General features: G+C 36.8%; 3 protein-coding genes across 9 annotated transcripts in view; 1 reads left to right on the top strand and 2 right to left on the bottom strand.

Moving 5' to 3' along the window:
• Positions 1-133: 133 nt before the first annotated feature.
• On the bottom strand, positions 134-8103 carry LOC105678327 (death-associated protein kinase 1). Of its 5 annotated transcripts, none has more exons than XM_012377559.2 (20): positions 7904-8103; positions 7338-7416; positions 7126-7238; positions 6882-7042; positions 6696-6816; positions 6321-6621; positions 6195-6243; positions 5723-5839; positions 5366-5638; positions 5107-5289; positions 4906-5020; positions 4558-4749; positions 4233-4474; positions 3310-3399; positions 2894-3058; positions 2597-2815; positions 2361-2540; positions 1992-2285; positions 1581-1903; positions 134-1510 (listed from the first exon to the last, which is right to left on the bottom strand). In XM_012377559.2, exons 1-20 carry the CDS (start codon positions 7944-7946, stop codon positions 1348-1350), a joined length of 3423 nt encoding a protein of 1140 aa, XP_012232982.1. In that variant the 5' UTR covers positions 7947-8103; the 3' UTR covers positions 134-1347. The 5 variants fall into 5 exon arrangements, with proteins under 5 accessions (XP_012232982.1, XP_067213982.1, XP_012232983.1 ...); XM_067357881.1 differs by having other exon boundaries at positions 6882-6982; XM_012377560.2 differs by having other exon boundaries at positions 7907-8103.
• A 104-nt stretch (positions 8104-8207) lies between these two features.
• On the top strand, positions 8208-11960 carry LOC105678210 (ATP-dependent RNA helicase DDX24). The gene is made up of 10 exons (XM_012377350.2): positions 8208-8688; positions 8764-9274; positions 9365-9570; positions 9641-9786; positions 10304-10596; positions 10694-10916; positions 10999-11110; positions 11194-11311; positions 11386-11566; positions 11649-11960. Exons 1-10 carry the CDS (start codon positions 8509-8511, stop codon positions 11935-11937), a joined length of 2259 nt encoding a protein of 752 aa, XP_012232773.2. The 5' UTR covers positions 8208-8508; the 3' UTR covers positions 11938-11960.
• A 78-nt stretch (positions 11961-12038) lies between these two features.
• Positions 12039-18589, bottom strand: part of LOC105678231 (uncharacterized) — an 82669-nt gene continuing 76118 nt past the window's right edge. For all 3 annotated transcript variants that reach the window (XM_012377390.2, XM_012377391.2, XM_012377392.2), the window contains 4 exons: positions 15933-16076; positions 14706-15007; positions 13465-13721; positions 12039-13193 (listed from right to left, as the gene is read on the bottom strand). In XM_012377390.2, coding sequence (XP_012232813.1) covers positions 12428-13193; positions 13465-13721; positions 14706-15007; positions 15933-16076 — 1469 coding nt within the window. In that variant the 3' untranslated portion in view covers positions 12039-12427. The remainder of the gene's footprint in view (positions 13194-13464; positions 13722-14705; positions 15008-15932; positions 16077-18589) is intronic.

The raw sequence follows: 18589 nt of genomic DNA, 5'->3' as shown, positions 1-18589 counted from the left end.
CGAGTGCAACGAGCTATCAAGTTAGTTTTGTGAATCCTAAAGTTTGTGAATATCAAAATAAGCAGAGAATAATGACAATTTTAAAGTAGTAATATTAGGTGGAAACGAAATAACAATAAATAAAACGATTAAATCTAGCGAAAGATATATTTAATAATTTCACCAATTTATTCTTACAACAGTCTCTGAGTATAACACATAACTTCTTCGTGTAAGCTACTGTGAGATCCTGCAATGAGATCTTGCACGAGAAAGAAAGCTACGCGAATGAAATTCTACGGATGATTCGATGTGAATGATTTTACCATTAATCGTAAACACTTCTTAACTGTTATATGAGTTATTGTGTAAAATCGATTTTTTAATCGACTTATAAATATGGATCTATAAGCAGACTTTCATAATTGTAAATGCTGCTGACAATAAAAAGTAATGCAGTTCAGTCATATTTCAGAAGAATTAATTTACGACTGTTGAATCTTCGTTTCTTTTTTTTCTTTCTTTTGAATATCGTATATGAGTGCTCTGACAGTTTTTGCAGATGACACACGGTAAAGATGTCGAGAGTATAATCCAGTACAAATATGCACTCAACCATCGAAACACAGACGATATATTCAAAAGACTGAAGACTGTGCGAATGGTTGTTTTCATTCCTTTTGCGTATATATACATATATGCTTCGTAAATATTCCGAAGTATTGAAAAAGCAGTGCATATTGACATAGAGTTTTGGCAAGATGTAATACATGTATATCATATATCAAGATCATATTAGCGTATCAAGAAAAGCGCTCGAAACAATATCGATATCAAATACGATCATATCGCGTTATAATATGTAAATGCATCACTTTCGTGGCACAACAGCTTCATAGAACGAGATAAACGCAAATTGCACAACAATATGCTATCATAATATTAGCGCAACTATCAAGAAATAAAAGGTATTCAGCGCAAATATGCATGGAATTAATTAATGCAAATTAAAGTGTAACAAGGAATCGATTATCGCAAATAGCAATCATATCGCAAATATCAATATGTAAATGCGGTTTAACAAATGCCTCACGGATCAGTAAGTACAAAATAAAAAAATTAGAGAAAAAGAACGATTATTATATAAAACAGTTCGCAACAAATGGATCATAGATTCCTCTTATATCACTCGAAGTGCAACGCGATCGATCGCTAAAGTTAAGTTAAATATACACATATTTAACAAATTAACGTATGATTTACATTGGGCGGAAATAGAAAGACGATGCTACAAATTCATCAAACGCGCGACATTTCGGGAAAAAAGACCTAGAAAGTGTTAATGCGCCATTGATAAGAGCAACATCGTCATCTGGAAAGGTTAGACCCTGTCTCGGAATCGACAGACATCAGCATCACGTAAGTTGGTGTATACGTGAGCAGTAGATGCACGGCGTCTTCGCGATCGAGTGCTCGCAATTGTTGCACCAAAGAACCGACGGTGCATTCCGCACCCGCGCAGTTCAGCAGCCTACAAACCAAAGTTTCAGAATAATTGAATGCATTACAGCAATCGGCTGTATCTCGAAAGTGGCTCTTACCTTAACGTCGGACTGTCCACTGTGCTGTCTAATTGGGCGACGCGGTCTCCCAAGCCGAGTCTCACGGCGAGCAAGCACCAGTCTCTTCCGTGATGATCAGGCGGATCCAGCATTTGCGCGAGTCGCCGTTGCACGGCGGGCTTTATGTACTTCACAGGCTGCTTCGGTCCGGGAACGCAATTTTCCATTAACGGCAGCCCGCAGCCCACTATTTCCCACACGGTTTCTTGACGGTCGTTTAAGGGATTCTTAAGGGTCGCCTCCTCGAGGCCTTTGTCGATCAAAGCCGATATAACGGTGGCGGGTGCCCAAGAGTGAATCACCTGTAAATACATAGATTAAAATAGACACAATCAATCTTTTTTTTATAATATATATGTATATAAATATACGCGTTTGATCTTTACGTGCCTCATCGTATTCTCGAAGCTGGCTAGGACTCAGCCAATGCCTCTCGAGCAACATTCCGGGCGCAACTAATTCGATGGTTGTGTCCATCGCGTCCAGAATCACGCTGAGAAGAGCGAAGCACTGCGCACTAGAAGCGCGTGGTCCACGAACTTGAATCTCCACACAGCTGTGCTCCTCCTCCTCGAAGGTGATTATGCTCTCGCAGGGTCCAAGACACAGCTTCGATCCTCGCCACCATTGGTACAAGTCTGAATTTGTTGGGTCCCATGTTTGAGTGATTTTTCTCAGTTGCGCCTGCAATAATTTTAATATTTCAATTCTTCTTTTATCATATTTTCATTATAATGTTATTTTCAGCAATTTGATTACCTGCAAATGCGTAAATATCGCTGTCAAGTGATACAAAGGCGCTTCTTCCGGACAAAGGCGTAAACCAGCATGAGGTGACGCGTTGGAACACGGTTTCCATGGTTCCCACAAACCAGGAAGACGCTCCACGAGGTTTAAGCACGGTATCTCGTATTCCACTTCGTCGTCATCCACTTCGCACTAAAATAGAATGACCAAGTAATCGTCAATCATTAATCAGATTTCTCAGAACATACCGGAACACACAAATTGACCGCCTGTAGAGCTTGTAGAGCTTGGGCGGCGGGACAAGGGCATCGCGCCTGAAAATCTTCTATGGTGTAAACACCAGTAGTTCGACCGCCCAGTCGTCCTCTCTGATCGGGGCTCAATTGCCAGTTTAGTACGTCTTGCCAGAACCATTCGGGACTTAGTACTATTAGGTTTCCAGGCAGAAGAATGCACTCTCCCAAATTCTGCAAATTGATACACTTAATGTCGAAAAGCATTTTGCGAATCGTGTTCGACAAATTAATAATATCGAAATTGCGAACCTGCAATTGTAATCCTAGATGCCTGCAATGTTCCAAGCAAACTAGAGGATTGATCTTTCGAACCTCATTCAAAAATTCCTCCTGAGTGAGCATTAGCGGAGGAACTTCCAGCGACTGCACGTACGATCTCCATGCTTCGGCGAGACCGGTCCACACTAAGGCGCTCTATAATATATGATTAACATCCATAGTAACAGAATTGTGCGCTATTCGGGTATCACATTGATGCAGAAAATATATATATATATATATACAAGAGAAAGAGAAAGAGTCTCTTTTTAAATTTCTTTAAGTTTGATAATAGTGTGCATGTATGTATACATGGGAGAAAGCATTAGTGCAACTATTGAACCAAAGTACAGTTTCAGTTTATACACATCACTCAATTATTTAAAGGAATTGAGAAGTATTTCGACCTGTTTATCAAGATTCGCCAGGGGCACGTACGTAGCCGCAGCACGCGGCGCGTCACGTCGGAGAATACTTTCTGCAACTTCCGGTCCATCCTACATCATGCATTGCATGCATTAAGGCTGATGTTAATAAACATTAATGGCCAAAAAATCAGCAACTAAAACATATGTTCTTAATAAATTCGATTCGGTGTGATATATATATATATGACATGATATCGGACGTTTATCGAAAAAGGTGCGCTCAATCAATCAAACATCGCAAATGATCGAATATCCTTGAAATTTATGAGACACGCAAGGTACTCTCAATGCTTTCAATTATATTTGTACATATATCAAATCAACCATGCATCATGGATGACGAGAGGAAAATCGTATAAGTGAGTAGAAATCATTGCATTGTCTGCGCTGAGAATCAATGCTTGATTCCACGGCATATTGACATTGCAAGTTTCAAGATTGATGAATGAATTATACAGACAACAGCGTAATGTAATAGTTCATCATTGACCAGAACCGTTTCACGAAGAATTAATGCGCACATTTATTACATGCTGTACAAGTTAGTATGATTCCTGCGAAAACGTGATTATTTACACGAGATTGCGTTAGTTCACAGTTGTTGGTATTAAAAGGCTGCAGAATCAAACGGTTCTGCTCGCATATTTAGTATCAAGCATATTGATATCATGCATTTACTGATATATTTTGAAATGGATTGAAGAATGTATAATATCCGATGATGAAAATAATTTGAAAATTAGAAGAAATTACAAGTTCTCATCGAAAAAAAAAAAGGATTCGTTAAATCCGAGATTGTTCGCCAATGTTGATTAAAAATGAATCGATGAAAAAGATAATCTCTTCTAATTAGATGAAATATGATAAGTATTTATACTGGATAGAAAATATAATCGCTTCACCTCGAGGAATTCCATTCTTGCATTATTTAAGTAAGATCTGAGAAGTTTGAGGCCAGGACTAGAAGGATTAGTTGCGTCCAGTGCTACCATTTGAGGTTCCTCTCCCAAAATTGACGTAAAGTCTTTCAAAAATGGCAAAAGTGGTGCAAGTAGATTGCCGCCGTTAGAATTCGGGGCTAAGGGCTCCGGCGCATAAGTGCCGACTAAAATTACTTTCACGTCATTACACTTGCCACCAAATCCTTTAATAAAAGAGACAATTGCAAACATCAGAATTGCATAATTTATCTTTGACAAAATTATATGAATTATATGAATCCCTTACCAACGTTACTCGGATTGATACGGTCCAGAATAAATTGCAGCCAGAATTTTATCTGCTGAAGTTGAACGGTCAGCGGCTCTCTCAAGCTGACTGTAATAAGATGCACTGCTGGTTGCTGGAACGTAAGTACATAGTGATAAGACGCCAAAAACTCTTCGCGTCCGCACAATTCCCAAAAGACGCACTCGCCACCTAGTTGATCAAATATATTCATAGAAATGCAGTTAAGCGTTACATATTTAAATAAAATAGCTAACAATATATTGTACAAAAGCATTTAATTGATACTTATACATTACCATAACTCCAATCCGTATTAAATTACATATTTAAATTTGATTCGCTCACCTACATTACCGCGACTCCATTCTACTCCTTGAGTACCTTCGTACTCGTTATCGCTGTACTCAAAACTGAGAGAACCGTGCTTACTCGTCACGTCGAGTTCGATACTTGGTTCTCTCTAAACATTAATAATTTTTATTATTAAAATCACATGGATTTCTGTTTCAATCTTATGTATCATGCTTCTCATGCTGCGAGGCATACCTTCGCGCTATAATTCTGACTTCTCGATCTTCGAAAGAATCCAAAACTAAATATTCCAGATTTTAAAGAACTAATTAATGATGATTTTCCGGAGGCGCAATGTCCGAGCAGTCTTATGTGTAGCCTGTCTATTGGTCTGTGTGTCGGTTGCAGCTGACGTATGTAATTTTCGCGCTGATTCGGCTGAAAATGGATTAAACGGTAATTTGACTCCCGTCTCCAAAATGTGAAAGGTATTATATGTCGTAGAAAAACTTACGTTTCGCAATTTATCTAATAAATTTGCAATATCCGGATATCCGTACTTAATCGCAGTGACGTCCGCTCGAATCCCCCGATTCGTTTTGTCGACGTCGCAACCAGCAAGGCACAAATGTCTGACCAGATTAATATGCCCGTATCGAGCAGCCACGTGTAATGCCGTGAGACCTTGTTTGTTCGGTGTGTCCAGATCAATCCCGCTTTCTATTAGGAGAGTCGTCATTCCCTCGTCACCAGCCTCGCAGGCGATATGCAAAAGAGTATCTTCTTTCTAAACAGTAACATATGTTACTATTTTATCCGCCAAATATTATTTCGCATGCAATATTGGCAAAATGAATAAAAGATGTCTTACAGAGTCTTTCACGTTCAATGGAGCACCCTGCAACAGCAACTGAGAGACAGCCTCAACACAGCCTCGTTTCACAGCACTAATCATCGCTCCGCCGAGACCCTGAGGAGCTTCAGATTCCTGTGTGCACAAATAGAATAAAATTTTTGTCGATATGATACAGCTGACGTATCTCTTTCTGGTATTATAGAATAACTTTTTTTTGTCGCATGCACAAAGAATAATATTTTCCAATAACCAAGGTATACGCATATATAATAAAGAAAAATGTGTATACTGTTGACTTAGCACTGTATATTGTATATAAAAAATAATTTCGTATATATAATATACGATATAACTATACAACAAATTAACGTCATATCGAGATAGAAATTGGTCAAAAGAAAAGGCACAAAATCAATACAACACATTTAAAATAAAATGTAACCGCAGTGTTAATGGACAATGCGAGTCGTTGCTTTCAGGAACACACCGTGAGAATCCAAGGATGTTTAAGGCACGATTCAGCATTTCCTCTCTCCCTAAAACAAGGAGATACAGCGTTTTCTCTCCATTTCTTGACAATCAATTTATGAATTTATAATTTTTTGCGACTTACTTCGGATCCTTGATCAACAAGGATCGTATAAAGTCTTTGGCAATCTCGGACACATTATTGAAATATTCATTGTCAAATTGGTACTGGCAAGCGGCAACGTTTGCATATGTCTCTTGCTTGTCCTCGCCCAAAAATGGCGAAGCTCCACTCAACAGAATATATGTCAACACACCAACGGCCCAAAGATCAGTTCCTAGACAAAGTGGCTCATAATTCACAATTTCTGGCGCTACAAACTCTGGTGTACCAAATAATGCTCTATGTTCTGAACCAGGTACCAGTCGATGCGACAGACCCAAATCTGATAGAACAATAGTATTATCAATATTGCTAATTTTAATTTAACATTTATTGATGATAAATTAAAAACATTACCTATCAATTTAATGTTAGGCATCGGTGGTGGTGTTGACAGTAGAATATTCTCAGGTTTAATATCCAGATGAGCAACTTGATGGGAGTGTAAATGACTGAGTGCCATTAAAACTTGACGCACCTATAAAAAAATATACAAATATTAAGCAACAGAAATTATATACTTATGGATCACAATATATTTACCACATGAGCAGCTTCTACTTCACCAGATGGAGTCCAGTGAAATAATTCCCCTCCAGTAATCAATTCCAGTAGCAATACTACTGTTGTTCCAGTGTCTATTACTTTGTACAAAGAAACAATATTAGGGTGCCTTAATCGAGCCAAAAGACCAGCTTCTCTTGCTGAATAAAATAAAATTATTCTATTACACAATGTGTTCTAAGAATAAAAATATTACATACACAGTATATCATAAAAATATTACCTATATCTGCAGCAGCCACACCTCTGGCAACCCGCCTCTTTCTCATTATTTTTGCAGCATACAGTGAACCAGTTTTTATTTCCTTGCATTTTCGTACAATAGCAAATTGACCCCTACGTTTCATATATTTATGTGATTATTATTAAACATCATTAAATCATATTGAATGCTCTTTAAATAAAGAGTCAATTATGATGAATAATAACACTCACTTGCCAATTTCTTCAAGGAGTTGATAGTTTTTTTCAATCGGCTCATGATGGACCTCCATTAAATTCTCCCACTCAGAATCTGAACAAAGATAATACTATTGTGTAATTTTAAAATTAACAATTAATTAATTAATATGGTAAAATAAATTAATTAACATTTCATTATTAATACAATTTATATCTTTGAAAATAAATATTAAGATATGAATAATGAATATATACAAATATATTAATATTAATCCAGTATACAATAAGCTATATATTTTTGAAAATAATATTTAAATTAAAAAAGAAAATGTATAAAGATAAAGCCTTGGATGATATTCTATATTGGCACAATAACATGATGTTAAAACAATATATGCAAAAATTAGCATATGTAGATAGTAATAAACTTGTACTTGTAAAAATATGAAACAATTCTTGGACATCTAATTGACGATTAAATCTCACAATTTACTAATTGAAGTTGATAATCTGTAACATTATCTTTAAAGCGGAGGGTTGAATCGCCCGAAGTCAAATTTTGAAGCGACAAAATATACAAAGTCAAGTCGATTTCTTACTACCGTTAGATGTTTCCAGCTGGCGAGATGTGCCCGGCATCATCTCCCGATTGTGTTCATTGTTCGATCTATCCAGACAGCTTTGAGCCTCGCGAAGAGCCGTTACGAGAATTATGTGGTATTCGACGGCCTTCACCCATGCCGGCCGCCCCACACACACAATCGATATGACCGTCTCTAGTCAGAGTCTGGACATTAGACCAAATATGGCAACCAACAATAGCATATGCCATCTAGCAGTAACTGTAGCACAGCTGCAGTGAATAAGATTGATCGTTCCCACTAGATGGCATAAGTTCTTTCAGTTTGGAAAATTGTCTGGAAGAAATTTGTTCGAGAGATAGTTTTTTATTCAATCGCACACACAGATCTGATATTTTGTAAATTTTGTCACTTAATTGCTTGAGTTATCAATGTATAGTTGATTTATCAAATAGCTATAAGGAAATATTTCTATGTAACCACGTGGCTAATTGAAATTCATTAAGGTTATTTAGCCACGTGCATGTGATTTAGAATCACTTGCAAATAATTGTCTATCATGAAGTGCGGTATCCTGTCTCAAATATATATAGCAGTGCATACCAATTAAATAGTTTATAAAAATGACAAAAACTAAAAAAGTTAATGATAGTGGATGGAAACCTGTACCATTGGAAGGTGCATTATTGTCCAACAGTACAGGATTAATTGGAATAGAAGAGTTGACTGAATATAATTTGGAAAAGAGCAGCAAAAAAGGCAAACTTGTTATCATAGAAGTAAAATCTACTGAAGAAAAGAAAGTAAGTAGTTTCTTTATTTGATACTCTTACTTTAAATTTTGTTAATTTTTATTAAAACATTACATTTAATTGTAGTCAGCTTCAAAGCGGAAACACTTAAAGGAAGAAGCTGAGGATGACGATGCTACTGAGGTTTCTGCAAAAAAATTAAAGATTAAAAAAGCTGAAACAAAATCAACAAAGAAAAAGAATAAGAAGACGGCAAAATCTAAAGAGTCTGGAACCACAGAACAAATTAAATCTGATGGTGAAAATGATTTGTATCATGACACAGACAGTAGTGAAAATTTGGCAAATATTAATGTTAAAGTATGGATTTCTATGGGTGTTCCTACTGTTGTGATGAAAGCTTTAGCTGATCAGAATTTTCATTCTCCTACTGCAATACAAGCTCAGACATTGCCAGCTGCTATATTGGGCCGCAGAGATATATTAGGTGCTGCTGAAACTGGTAGTGGCAAAACATTGGCTTTTGGTATTCCAATAATAAAAGGTATCTTAGATTTAAAGAACCAACAATTAGAAACAGCAGTGTCTAAGAAATCTGCAACACATAATATTCAAAAGGACGAAGTAGAAGCTAAAGGTAACATAGCAATTTTTTCTCGAATTTAATTTTTTTTTTTCATATAAGTCATTAAGTTAATGTGCTAAATTCTTTCAATTTATATTACAGATACTGATACTTCAGAATCTGATTCAGAAGATGAAGACTTATCAAAATCTGAGAATTGTGTGAAAGCTATAGGTGGTATAAAATTTGATGAGTGTCAAGATATTCCAATCAAGCCTCTGTATGCATTAATTCTTACACCAACTCGTGAATTAGCAATTCAGATAAAGAATCATCTTACTCAAGCAGCAAAATATACGGATATTAAGGTACAGCAACATTTTTTTGTTGTATATAATTATATTACGTATAATTCTAATTAATGTAACATTATTACAGATAGCTATTGTTCTTGGAGGTATGGCAGCGGTAAAACAAGAAAGAATATTAAACAAAGGTCCTGAAATTGTCATTGCTACACCTGGAAGACTTTGGGAATTGGTTGAAAAAGGAAACTCTCACTTAAGTCAAATAGATTCTATTAGGTAATTATTAACCTAGTGGGAATCGTATAGAATCTTATAGCATGTCATTTGGTAGGCTTAGAACTTTACTGCAATGCATTAAAATCTTATATTTTAAAGAAAGAAATGGAAATTATATACATTTTAACATTCTAGACTATTTTTTTCATTAAAATATAAGATTTTGATGCATTGCAGTGAAGAAAATGTACATTCTAAAGTCTAACCTATTTTAACATTTATTTTTAAACATTAATGTATATTTTATTCATTTTTATACCTTAGAATCTTATATCATGTCATTTGGTAGCTTTAGAATTTTACTACAATGCATTGAAATTTTATATTTCAGAATTCTAGATCATTTCTTTGTTTAAAATATAAGATTTGAATGCATCGTAGTAAATTTCTAGGTCTGCCAAATGATATAAGATTTTAAAACATAAAAATGTATATTAATGTTAAAATGTACATTTTATTAATTTTTATGTTCTATTTATTACAAAAAATGTATGTGATTTGTTGTTATGTGATTTAGATATTTAGCCATTGATGAGACAGACAGGATGCTAGAGAAAGGTCATTTTCAAGAATTACATGATCTTTTGGAGAAGATAAATGCAAATCCAGCGAAGCGGGAGAAACGGCAAACGTTTGTTTTTTCCGCTACTTTGACTATGGTACATGATCTCCCAGAGTATCTTGAGAAAAAGAAGAGACGATATGCCAGGAGCAGGATAAACAAACTCACCTCCGACCAGAAACTGCAAAAGATTATATCACTGTTAAAAATTAAAAAACCCAAAATCGTTGATCTTACGAAAGAATCAGGTACATACGCATCTTAGTTATCCATCATCGACAAATATTTATTATATATTAATCAAAATTTTAATTTAATTACAAATATTTATTATATATTAATCAGGTACAGCCGATAATTTGACAGAATGTCGAATAGCATGCACAATCGACCACAAAGATTATTACCTTTACTATTTTTTGACAAAGCATAATGGAAGGACGTTAATATTTTGTAACAGTATTGGCTGTGTAAAAAGATTGGCTACTCTCTTCAGCATACTCGAATGTAAACCCTTACCTCTGCACGCCAATATGCAGCAACGGCAACGCTTAAAAAATCTGGAAAGGTAAATTTTGAAAATCTTGGAAAGTATTTTTTTAATCAACATTACTGATTAAGTTTGTATGTACTAATTACATGGATTTTAGATTTCAAGCTGATGAGAATGGACTGTTGATAGCCACTGATGTAGCTGCGAGAGGTTTAGATATACCTAACATAGAGCATGTAATACACTATCAGGTTCCCAGGACATCCGAGGTAGATGTTTAAGCTGTTAATGCAAATGCGATGTTAAAATACTAAATAAAAAATACGAAATTGATATAACAATGATTTTGCAGAATTACGTACATAGAAGCGGTAGAACGGCAAGAGCACAGAAGGAAGGCATCACAGTTCTAATGATGGAACCTTCTGAAAAACAGAACTACAGCAAATTATGCAAAACCCTTGGCCGCAGTATGTTAATGCTAAAAATATTGATATTCACTTCTTAGGAATTGGAAATGTAATAATGTTATAATCTATTTTAGCACAAGATTTGCCCATATTTCCTGTGATAGACAATTTATTAATTGCCATAAAAGAAAGAGTCAATGTTGCTCGTGAAATTGATAAATTAGAATTGAGATGTCGCCGGGAAAATACTCAGAAAAGTTGGTTACAAAAAGCAAAAGAAGAAATGGACATCATTTTGGACGATGATGACGATAAGTAAGAAAAATAAATTATTTGACTGTATTTTTTGTTATACATAATTTTGCAACATAGATTATATTTGCTTTTTATTTGATAGTGAGTCATCAACGGAATCGGAAGAAACAGCAGCACTGAAACGACAATTAAAAGTGAAGAAACATCAGTTGAAATCTCTGTTAACAAAGCCAGTATTCCCGAAAGGATTTTCAACAAAATATCTTGATACTAATGTAAACGTAGATTTAGCTCAGAATGCAGAGAAAGCTATCGAAGTAATGAAAAAAGTAATAGATGATTCCGATAAAAGTAAAAAAAGTAATGTCGCATCTAAAAAAAGACAAAAGCCACAAAAATCGGAAAACTGTAAAAAGTTTAAAAAGGCATAATATACATATTTTTTTAAATCAAACCATATCGTTGTATACTTTTTTTATACCTGTTTTTATCATCTGTTAAGTTTTCATATTAAGTCGGAACATGAGTCGGATTTAACAAAAATTAGATAAGTTTTATTTTGACGCAAGTTACACATACATTCGTAATTAATTTGAGCGATTCGTTTTAAGATATATATTTCTAACGTGCATACGTTTCCTTATCGCAACTTGTTAGTACATTAACGTATGGCAGAGGTATGTACAGATGATTTTTGTATTTTTCTACAAAGGCACTTGTACATGTTTTTTCTTAATACGTTCTTATATAATATAATACACTTCGAAACAGCGAATGGAAAGTCGATTGTTGAACACAGCCGGTTTGTCTACACTTTAAGAATTTCACAATCGCTATTTCGAGCTACAATTAAATTCCTTTTCTGTTTATATATGAGCATCATATATTCATAAACGCGGTTTGTACGTTAATTTGATAATTTCAAAACACGGTATTGTAGATTACTTCGTCTTCCGTACTAATGATCGAGTCAATCTGTTCACTTGTCGCCATCGAGTTCGCGTATCTTTCATTAGCGATCACATTATGTGTTCCTAAAGACGAGTCGTTGCCCTGCACGACAATTCTGATCCGCGCCATCACGTGGCTTCCCGGACACTTTTGCACCGGATTCGCTGTCGCGGTGTCGCAAATTTCTGCGTAGATCTCCTCAGTTTTGTTGTTGGTCCTGATTAGCTTCGGAGGTGACGGCAGCGGCGTCAGGCTGTCCCTCACACGTGAATAATTGGGCTGTAGCTCGACGTTTGCCGGTATTTCCAGCATACTGGTAGACACGGATCTTTGTACCGGTTGCTTGGCATTTTGATTCTGGCGAGTTTGATGAGAGGTAGTTTCCGGTTCCAGACTGGAATAACGCTCCTGAGATTTCATGGCTATCTCCGGCCTTACCGCGAACGTGAACGAGGCCGACTTTTTCGCGGGATTGCGATTTCTGTTGCCCTGAGCGAGTTTCGAAATTCTCTCTAAAATACCGTTCCCAGTGTTTTGTTTCGTCTGTTGATTCCGTTCCTTCGCGGTATTCCGTTTCAGGTGATCCAACCCGTCTTTCAAGCTCTGCAGGATCGGCTTGGTCTCCGGCTTCGGCTTGATCTTCTTTAAATGCATCTCTTTCAGGCTCTCCCCGATCGGCGGATGCAGCTTTACGGGAGCCACTCGTGGTTCCGTTGCGCGATCTCCGACCGCTCGGCTAAAGTAGAAGAACCAGTTTAATCACGCAGAATATCGATTCTAATATAATAAGCTAACAGTTGATATTTTTCATCAAATCTTACATGGAATTTCTAGATGAGTTTAAACAATAAAAGTAAGTACAGAATTTAGATAACATTATTACATAATTTAGAAGACAATTCATTAATTAACTCGAATGATACAGAGCTCTATTAGAAAGCTAAGTCTAAATTCTATTGTGAAACGCGGAAAATTAATTTTGCTTTAAATACAAGCAATGGCTCTACCTGCAGGCTGATAGTAATCGTTGCATTTTCGGAGAAGCTAACAATCTCGCTTCGGAAGGATAGCCCAATCGGGCTCTTCGAACCCGCGGCGCTCCATTTCCGGACACAACTAATTCCAGCATTTCCGGATTATGCACTGGTCTCTCCGGAACGATGCAGCCCAAAACAATCGGACCTCGTGTCGACGTTTCCAGCTGCATTAGACCGCCGTACTCTTTTGGCAAGGGCACGGGCAACGGTCCTGCTATTAATCGTACCTAAAAAGAAAAATTCAATTTTAATGTTATGTAAGAGAAATGTATTTTCAGGAGCAGTTTTAAGCCGATTTTTGTAGTTGGTGCTGCTTCCTGCTTATCACTCGCATCATTAGCAACGAGTCACTAAACGGACGTAGCTGAGGCTTTTCAGAAACGGATAAACTCGAGGTTCGTTCATTTCGAAGCAAAGCATCATACGCGAGCAGCAAGAGAGAGACAGTGAACGTTAACTACAGAAATTAGCTAAAAGTTGCTTGGATCTTTTGTTCAACTGTTTTAATTCGCTTTAACATTTTTTTATCTATAATTCGCAACAGAATTCGAAATAAAAATTTATTATAATTTTATACTATTCTCTCTAACTTTCTTATCTTTATCATTATACATTTGGTGCATGTGTATATTCTGGTTTTTTAAATCTTATATACATAAAAAAGAATTTTATCTTCAATTGTGTTGCAAATTATGGATCATCTAAAATTAATGAACGCAACTAAATATGAAATAAAATATAATAAAATACTTTTTAACATTTTTTAATCATTTTAGTAATAATATTGAGGCTCCAAAAAATCAACAAATAATCTGGTGTAAAAGGCGAAAAGAGCCGTTGCTAGGTGTTCGTGCCACAAAATTCAATTATATTATAAAAATTATAAAGTTACAAACAAGAAAACAGTGTCATTGTTGGTCGAAACATTAAGAATACAAATAAATAAAGTGCTCTTCGTACTTTATTTTATTTATTTGTATTCTTAATGTTTCGACCAACAATGACACTGTTTTATTATGTATTTTACTTGTAACGACACTGAAGAAGGCCTAACATAGGCAGAAACGTTTGTAACTTTATAATTTTTATGATATAATTGAATTTTGTGGCACAAACACCTAGCAACGGCTCTTTTCGCCTTTTACATCAGATTATTTGTTGATTTTTTAATCAATTATCAAAAGAATAAATTCTTCGTAAAAAGAACTCACTTTGAGAGGCAATTGTCTGTTGGCGAGATGATGAACTTTGTAAAGCACCGCGTCACTTCCGGTGTCGACGCTACCGTTTTGATGGATCGCGTACAATTCACCCCTGGTCGACAGCGAAACGAACACCTCTCGTCCGTGAAGATCGATACATTGCGCGTATTGATCCTTTTCGGGGCATCCACCGGAAATGCCGAAGGACACCGAGCTGTATCTTCTCGTATCCTGGAAGACCGCCACGAGCCGCAATATCTCACCAGCTCTGATCGTCGTCTTCGTGTAGTGCGCTCGTAAATTTCCATTTTCTGAAAGAGATGAAATCGACACAAATTACACCCGCACAATATTATTCGCTATGTCAAAGTACAAAGGGCGTCGTGATCGTGCAAGTCTTCGTTTCTTCAATTGTGCTGCACGTGGATCCCGTTAACAACGCGTCGAATCTCAAAGGAAGCCCAGCATAATCGTTCCTAACAGTCATGTCCTAAAGGCATCCTTAACGGTACCAAACGGTGTTAAAAGGCGGCAGAAGTCCTTTACGAGTCATGTCCGATAGTCTCGCGCGATGTATATCTAACATTTAGGGTCAGAGGCCGGATCGCCCGCGCTGCCGTTACTCGTGTTTTTCTCGATATTCCCGTTTTAACGAAGCCGCAGTTTTATCACACGGCAGTTTACATCCCATTAATGCGTGTCGTCGGCCTGTTTTATTAGCTACTTTACTTCAACGTCTATCCGCTGTCTGGCCAAAAAATATTCAGAACTTCCTGTCTCAATTATTGTCAAGATTCCAGAGCATGAGAAAGAGACATTTTTACACATAAGCATGTAAATGTGAAGTTTTTATCCAACTCTTTCTTCTAAAATCAAGTATTTCAATAGATCATTTTACTTCTCAGAAATATCTTCCTTAGATTTTTAATTTATGCACCTTTCGTGCATAAATTTCATGCTATTTTAGAATCTTACTGAATTTAAAATTCAAATTGCGAAAAATAGCAATATTTCCTTGTGAGAGAAACACTACTGCCGATATTTACTAACGTGCACTTCTCGTTTTCGTGCGAAGCAAGTGAGATGAAAAGGAAAAGAAAAGGAGAGGAGGATCACTTTCTATGTTGCGCGATATATTCTTATGCATCTGGGTCAAGAACGTAGCGGCGCTTGACATTTCGCGAGCAATCGCGATTGCGATCGGCACCTTTCAGCTTCTTCTCTGCCCGAACTTACCCATTTTCGAGTGCGTCAGAGTGTAGCCTCTCAAAGGCGTTGCTAGCAGAAACACGGGCACCCCAGTCTTCACCAGAGAATCCACCCTTCGATGGACGCGCGCGCTGCCCGTCGTATTGTTGCCAGATATCACAGAAAACCATCCTGGAAAAAAAGAAGAAAATATTAAATGTCAATGCGGAAAATTGTGCGGTGAAAATATATTTAAATTAAATTGATTGAAAAAGTTTATATTACTGAATAAAATAAATAAATTAAATTATTATATCTGTGGAGAGATTGTGATTGACTAATAATAAAGTTCAAAAAATAGTGAAGATAATTTTATAGTAATTTAGTTTAATACTTTTTAAATTGCGGCTTTTAGTACAATTTCTTTCACAAAGCTGTGAATTTATTTCTCCATTATCCACATAACTGCTTTTTATCTATCCATAAATGTCCATAATAAAAAAAAAAAATATCTATAACGATATAGTTGGACTCAAATATAGAGAAGAATCTGCGGTCCGCTTTTTCTCCGGCGAGAGCTCAAGGCTGAAGTTTTGTTAATCGTAGCGAGAACGATTAGGACCGGTCGGCGTCTGCCGGAGCAGCAGATATACGCGACTAGTGGCCTCGGGGTGGGTTAAAAAACGTATCTATCTGAAAGTAAGGAACTACGGCTTCTGAGATTTCAACCAGCTCGTAAAAACGCCCGCCAAATTGTGAACAGACGATTTCAGCCGTGCGGTTGCGGTAGGGACACAGTAGCCGAATGGTCGGTCGGAGTGATCGAAGGTCAGCGGGTTCTTTTGCTCGTTGCTAATTGATTTAAGAATGCTGTCTCGATGCGAGTCCATGTACGCTGCGCCTCGAATCCCGGCCCTTAAAGACGCGCAGATCGTCCGTCCCGGAATGCCATCGACCGTTCTAATGCCATCGAAAATCCTGAATCATCCCAACGAAATCGAAACTACTTTCATTTGCTTCAGTGATCAATTGACAGAGAAATCAAAATGATGTCTTCGAGTAAGTTAAAAGTTTATCAAAAACATTATAAATAATAATAAAGTAATACAAAAAAATAATTTGTGTCAAAATACAATTTTCAATAAAACAACATTTTTCTCGTATATGTTTTTTCTTTTATATAAATCATTCGTTCTCTCAAAAAGAAAAACGAGCCGTTCAAAATCCAACAGCGAGCAATCGCAACTTGTATGAAAAAGACGTGCGAGAGGAAGGGTGGTTTCCCTTGGGAAAGTTTTTCCAGCTTGAAACGCATTAATTCTGTTCGAGGTTAACTGATGGAATAATCTAGCGGCCGGCAGGGCTCCCGGTTTTTGTTTGTTCTAGATCAACGACCTGGAAACCCGCGCGCGCAATTAGACGGATGATATTGGCTCTCTCGGCGCGCGGTCTTGAGAACGCCTCGGAGGAAACTAATGGGGTTTCCTCGGTCGCTCCTCGGTACACAACAGAAGGACGGCTTCTGACCGAGACGGGAGCGTGTATTCCGGAAAAGAAAATGTTGCGAAGGCGTGCGTTGCGAGCCGCAGTTACACAAGTGTACGCGCCGCACGGCCTTCCCTCACTTTCCATTTCCGCGCGCGCATCCGACTTAGGTAAAACGCGTCTGCGAGAGAGCGAGCGTGTTCAGGTCGTAATTATAGAGATCGCCGCATCCGCTGCGAAAAATCTACGGAAAAGTTCAGGCATTCAGACGCACGCCAACGGTTTCCTAACGCGTCCCCGCGTCTCATTGTCTTGCGTAATTGCATGATTACGCGCTTATCGATTCACGTAAGCGCGTGTTTTCCCCCTTCGAAACCTTATCCGGACAACCTATTTTTCAGACGCCAACGAAACTGAATGTTATTTTATTCTAGAAAAGTAAACTTAAAGTATAAAAACTTACGTATAAACATTTTTGCTAGTAGCCTTCGACTAAAATTGATTTATTCCGCGATAAAATATGTATCTTAATAAAATATGCATCTATTGTATGCAATTAATAATTAAGTAAAACTGTATTCAGTTAAAAATTCCTGTATTCTATACGATTTAAAAGTATCACATAGAGTCGTGGAGTTTCTGTAACGGGACAGTATCCTGAAGCGGTGTGCAACCATAAAGTTTTAATAGAGTTCATTAACTCCTTCCCGACGCCACGCTTTGCGTAAGAATGTACACGCTTTGCTGAACAAACATGAGAGGTACGAGAGCAATAGGCGCAGGCAGTCGCTCTACATATGACGCAACGAGCTAAATGTTCCTGAAAATCCGTTTCATCCCGTCGTTTTTAACGTATCAAGGTAGTACGTGTGTGTTTACGGTCCAGGTACTGCGTACTGGTGTATAACGCCATAAATGCCGGCCCGTTACCAAACGGAAAACGTTGTAGACCTATTCACGAAACACACGTGTCTCAATTTAATGTCCAGATACTTAATTATTTAAATATAATTCGAGATTGAATATATATTCACACAGATACATAAAGCATGTGATAATAATTATAACATTTATAATATATATACATAAAAAAAAAATATATATATATAAGAAACACATGTTTTATTTAATTACGTTACACAAATATTCATTACGCTTCCTAAAATTGAAAAAAAAGACACGTTCAATTATCAAGTTGAATAAGCAGAATTATAGCGATT

The sequence above is a fragment of the Linepithema humile genome, chromosome 6 (assembly GCF_040581485.1).
Source record: "Linepithema humile isolate Giens D197 chromosome 6, Lhum_UNIL_v1.0, whole genome shotgun sequence".
NCBI classification, from domain to species: Eukaryota; Metazoa; Arthropoda; class Insecta; order Hymenoptera; family Formicidae; genus Linepithema; species Linepithema humile.
This window is presented reverse-complemented; position numbering and strand designations above follow the sequence as displayed.

Coding starts and splice junctions, on each gene's coding strand:
- LOC105678327 (XM_012377559.2), bottom strand. CDS start 7,946: ATGATGCCGGGCACATCTCGCCAGCTGGAAACATCTAACGGTA. Junction 6,622..6,695: donor GCCTAACATTAAATTGATAG/GTAATGTTTTTA, acceptor TTGTTCTATCAG/ATTTGGGTCTGTCGCATCGA. Junction 3,400..4,232: donor CAAGAATGGAATTCCTCGAG/GTGAAGCGATTA, acceptor TGCATGATGTAG/GATGGACCGGAAGTTGCAGA.
- LOC105678210 (XM_012377350.2), top strand. CDS start 8,509: ATGACAAAAACTAAAAAAGTTAATGATAGTGGATGGAAACCTGTACCA. Junction 8,689..8,763: donor AATCTACTGAAGAAAAGAAA/GTAAGTAGTTTC, acceptor ATTTAATTGTAG/TCAGCTTCAAAGCGGAAACA. Junction 11,111..11,193: donor AGGTTCCCAGGACATCCGAG/GTAGATGTTTAA, acceptor ATGATTTTGCAG/AATTACGTACATAGAAGCGG.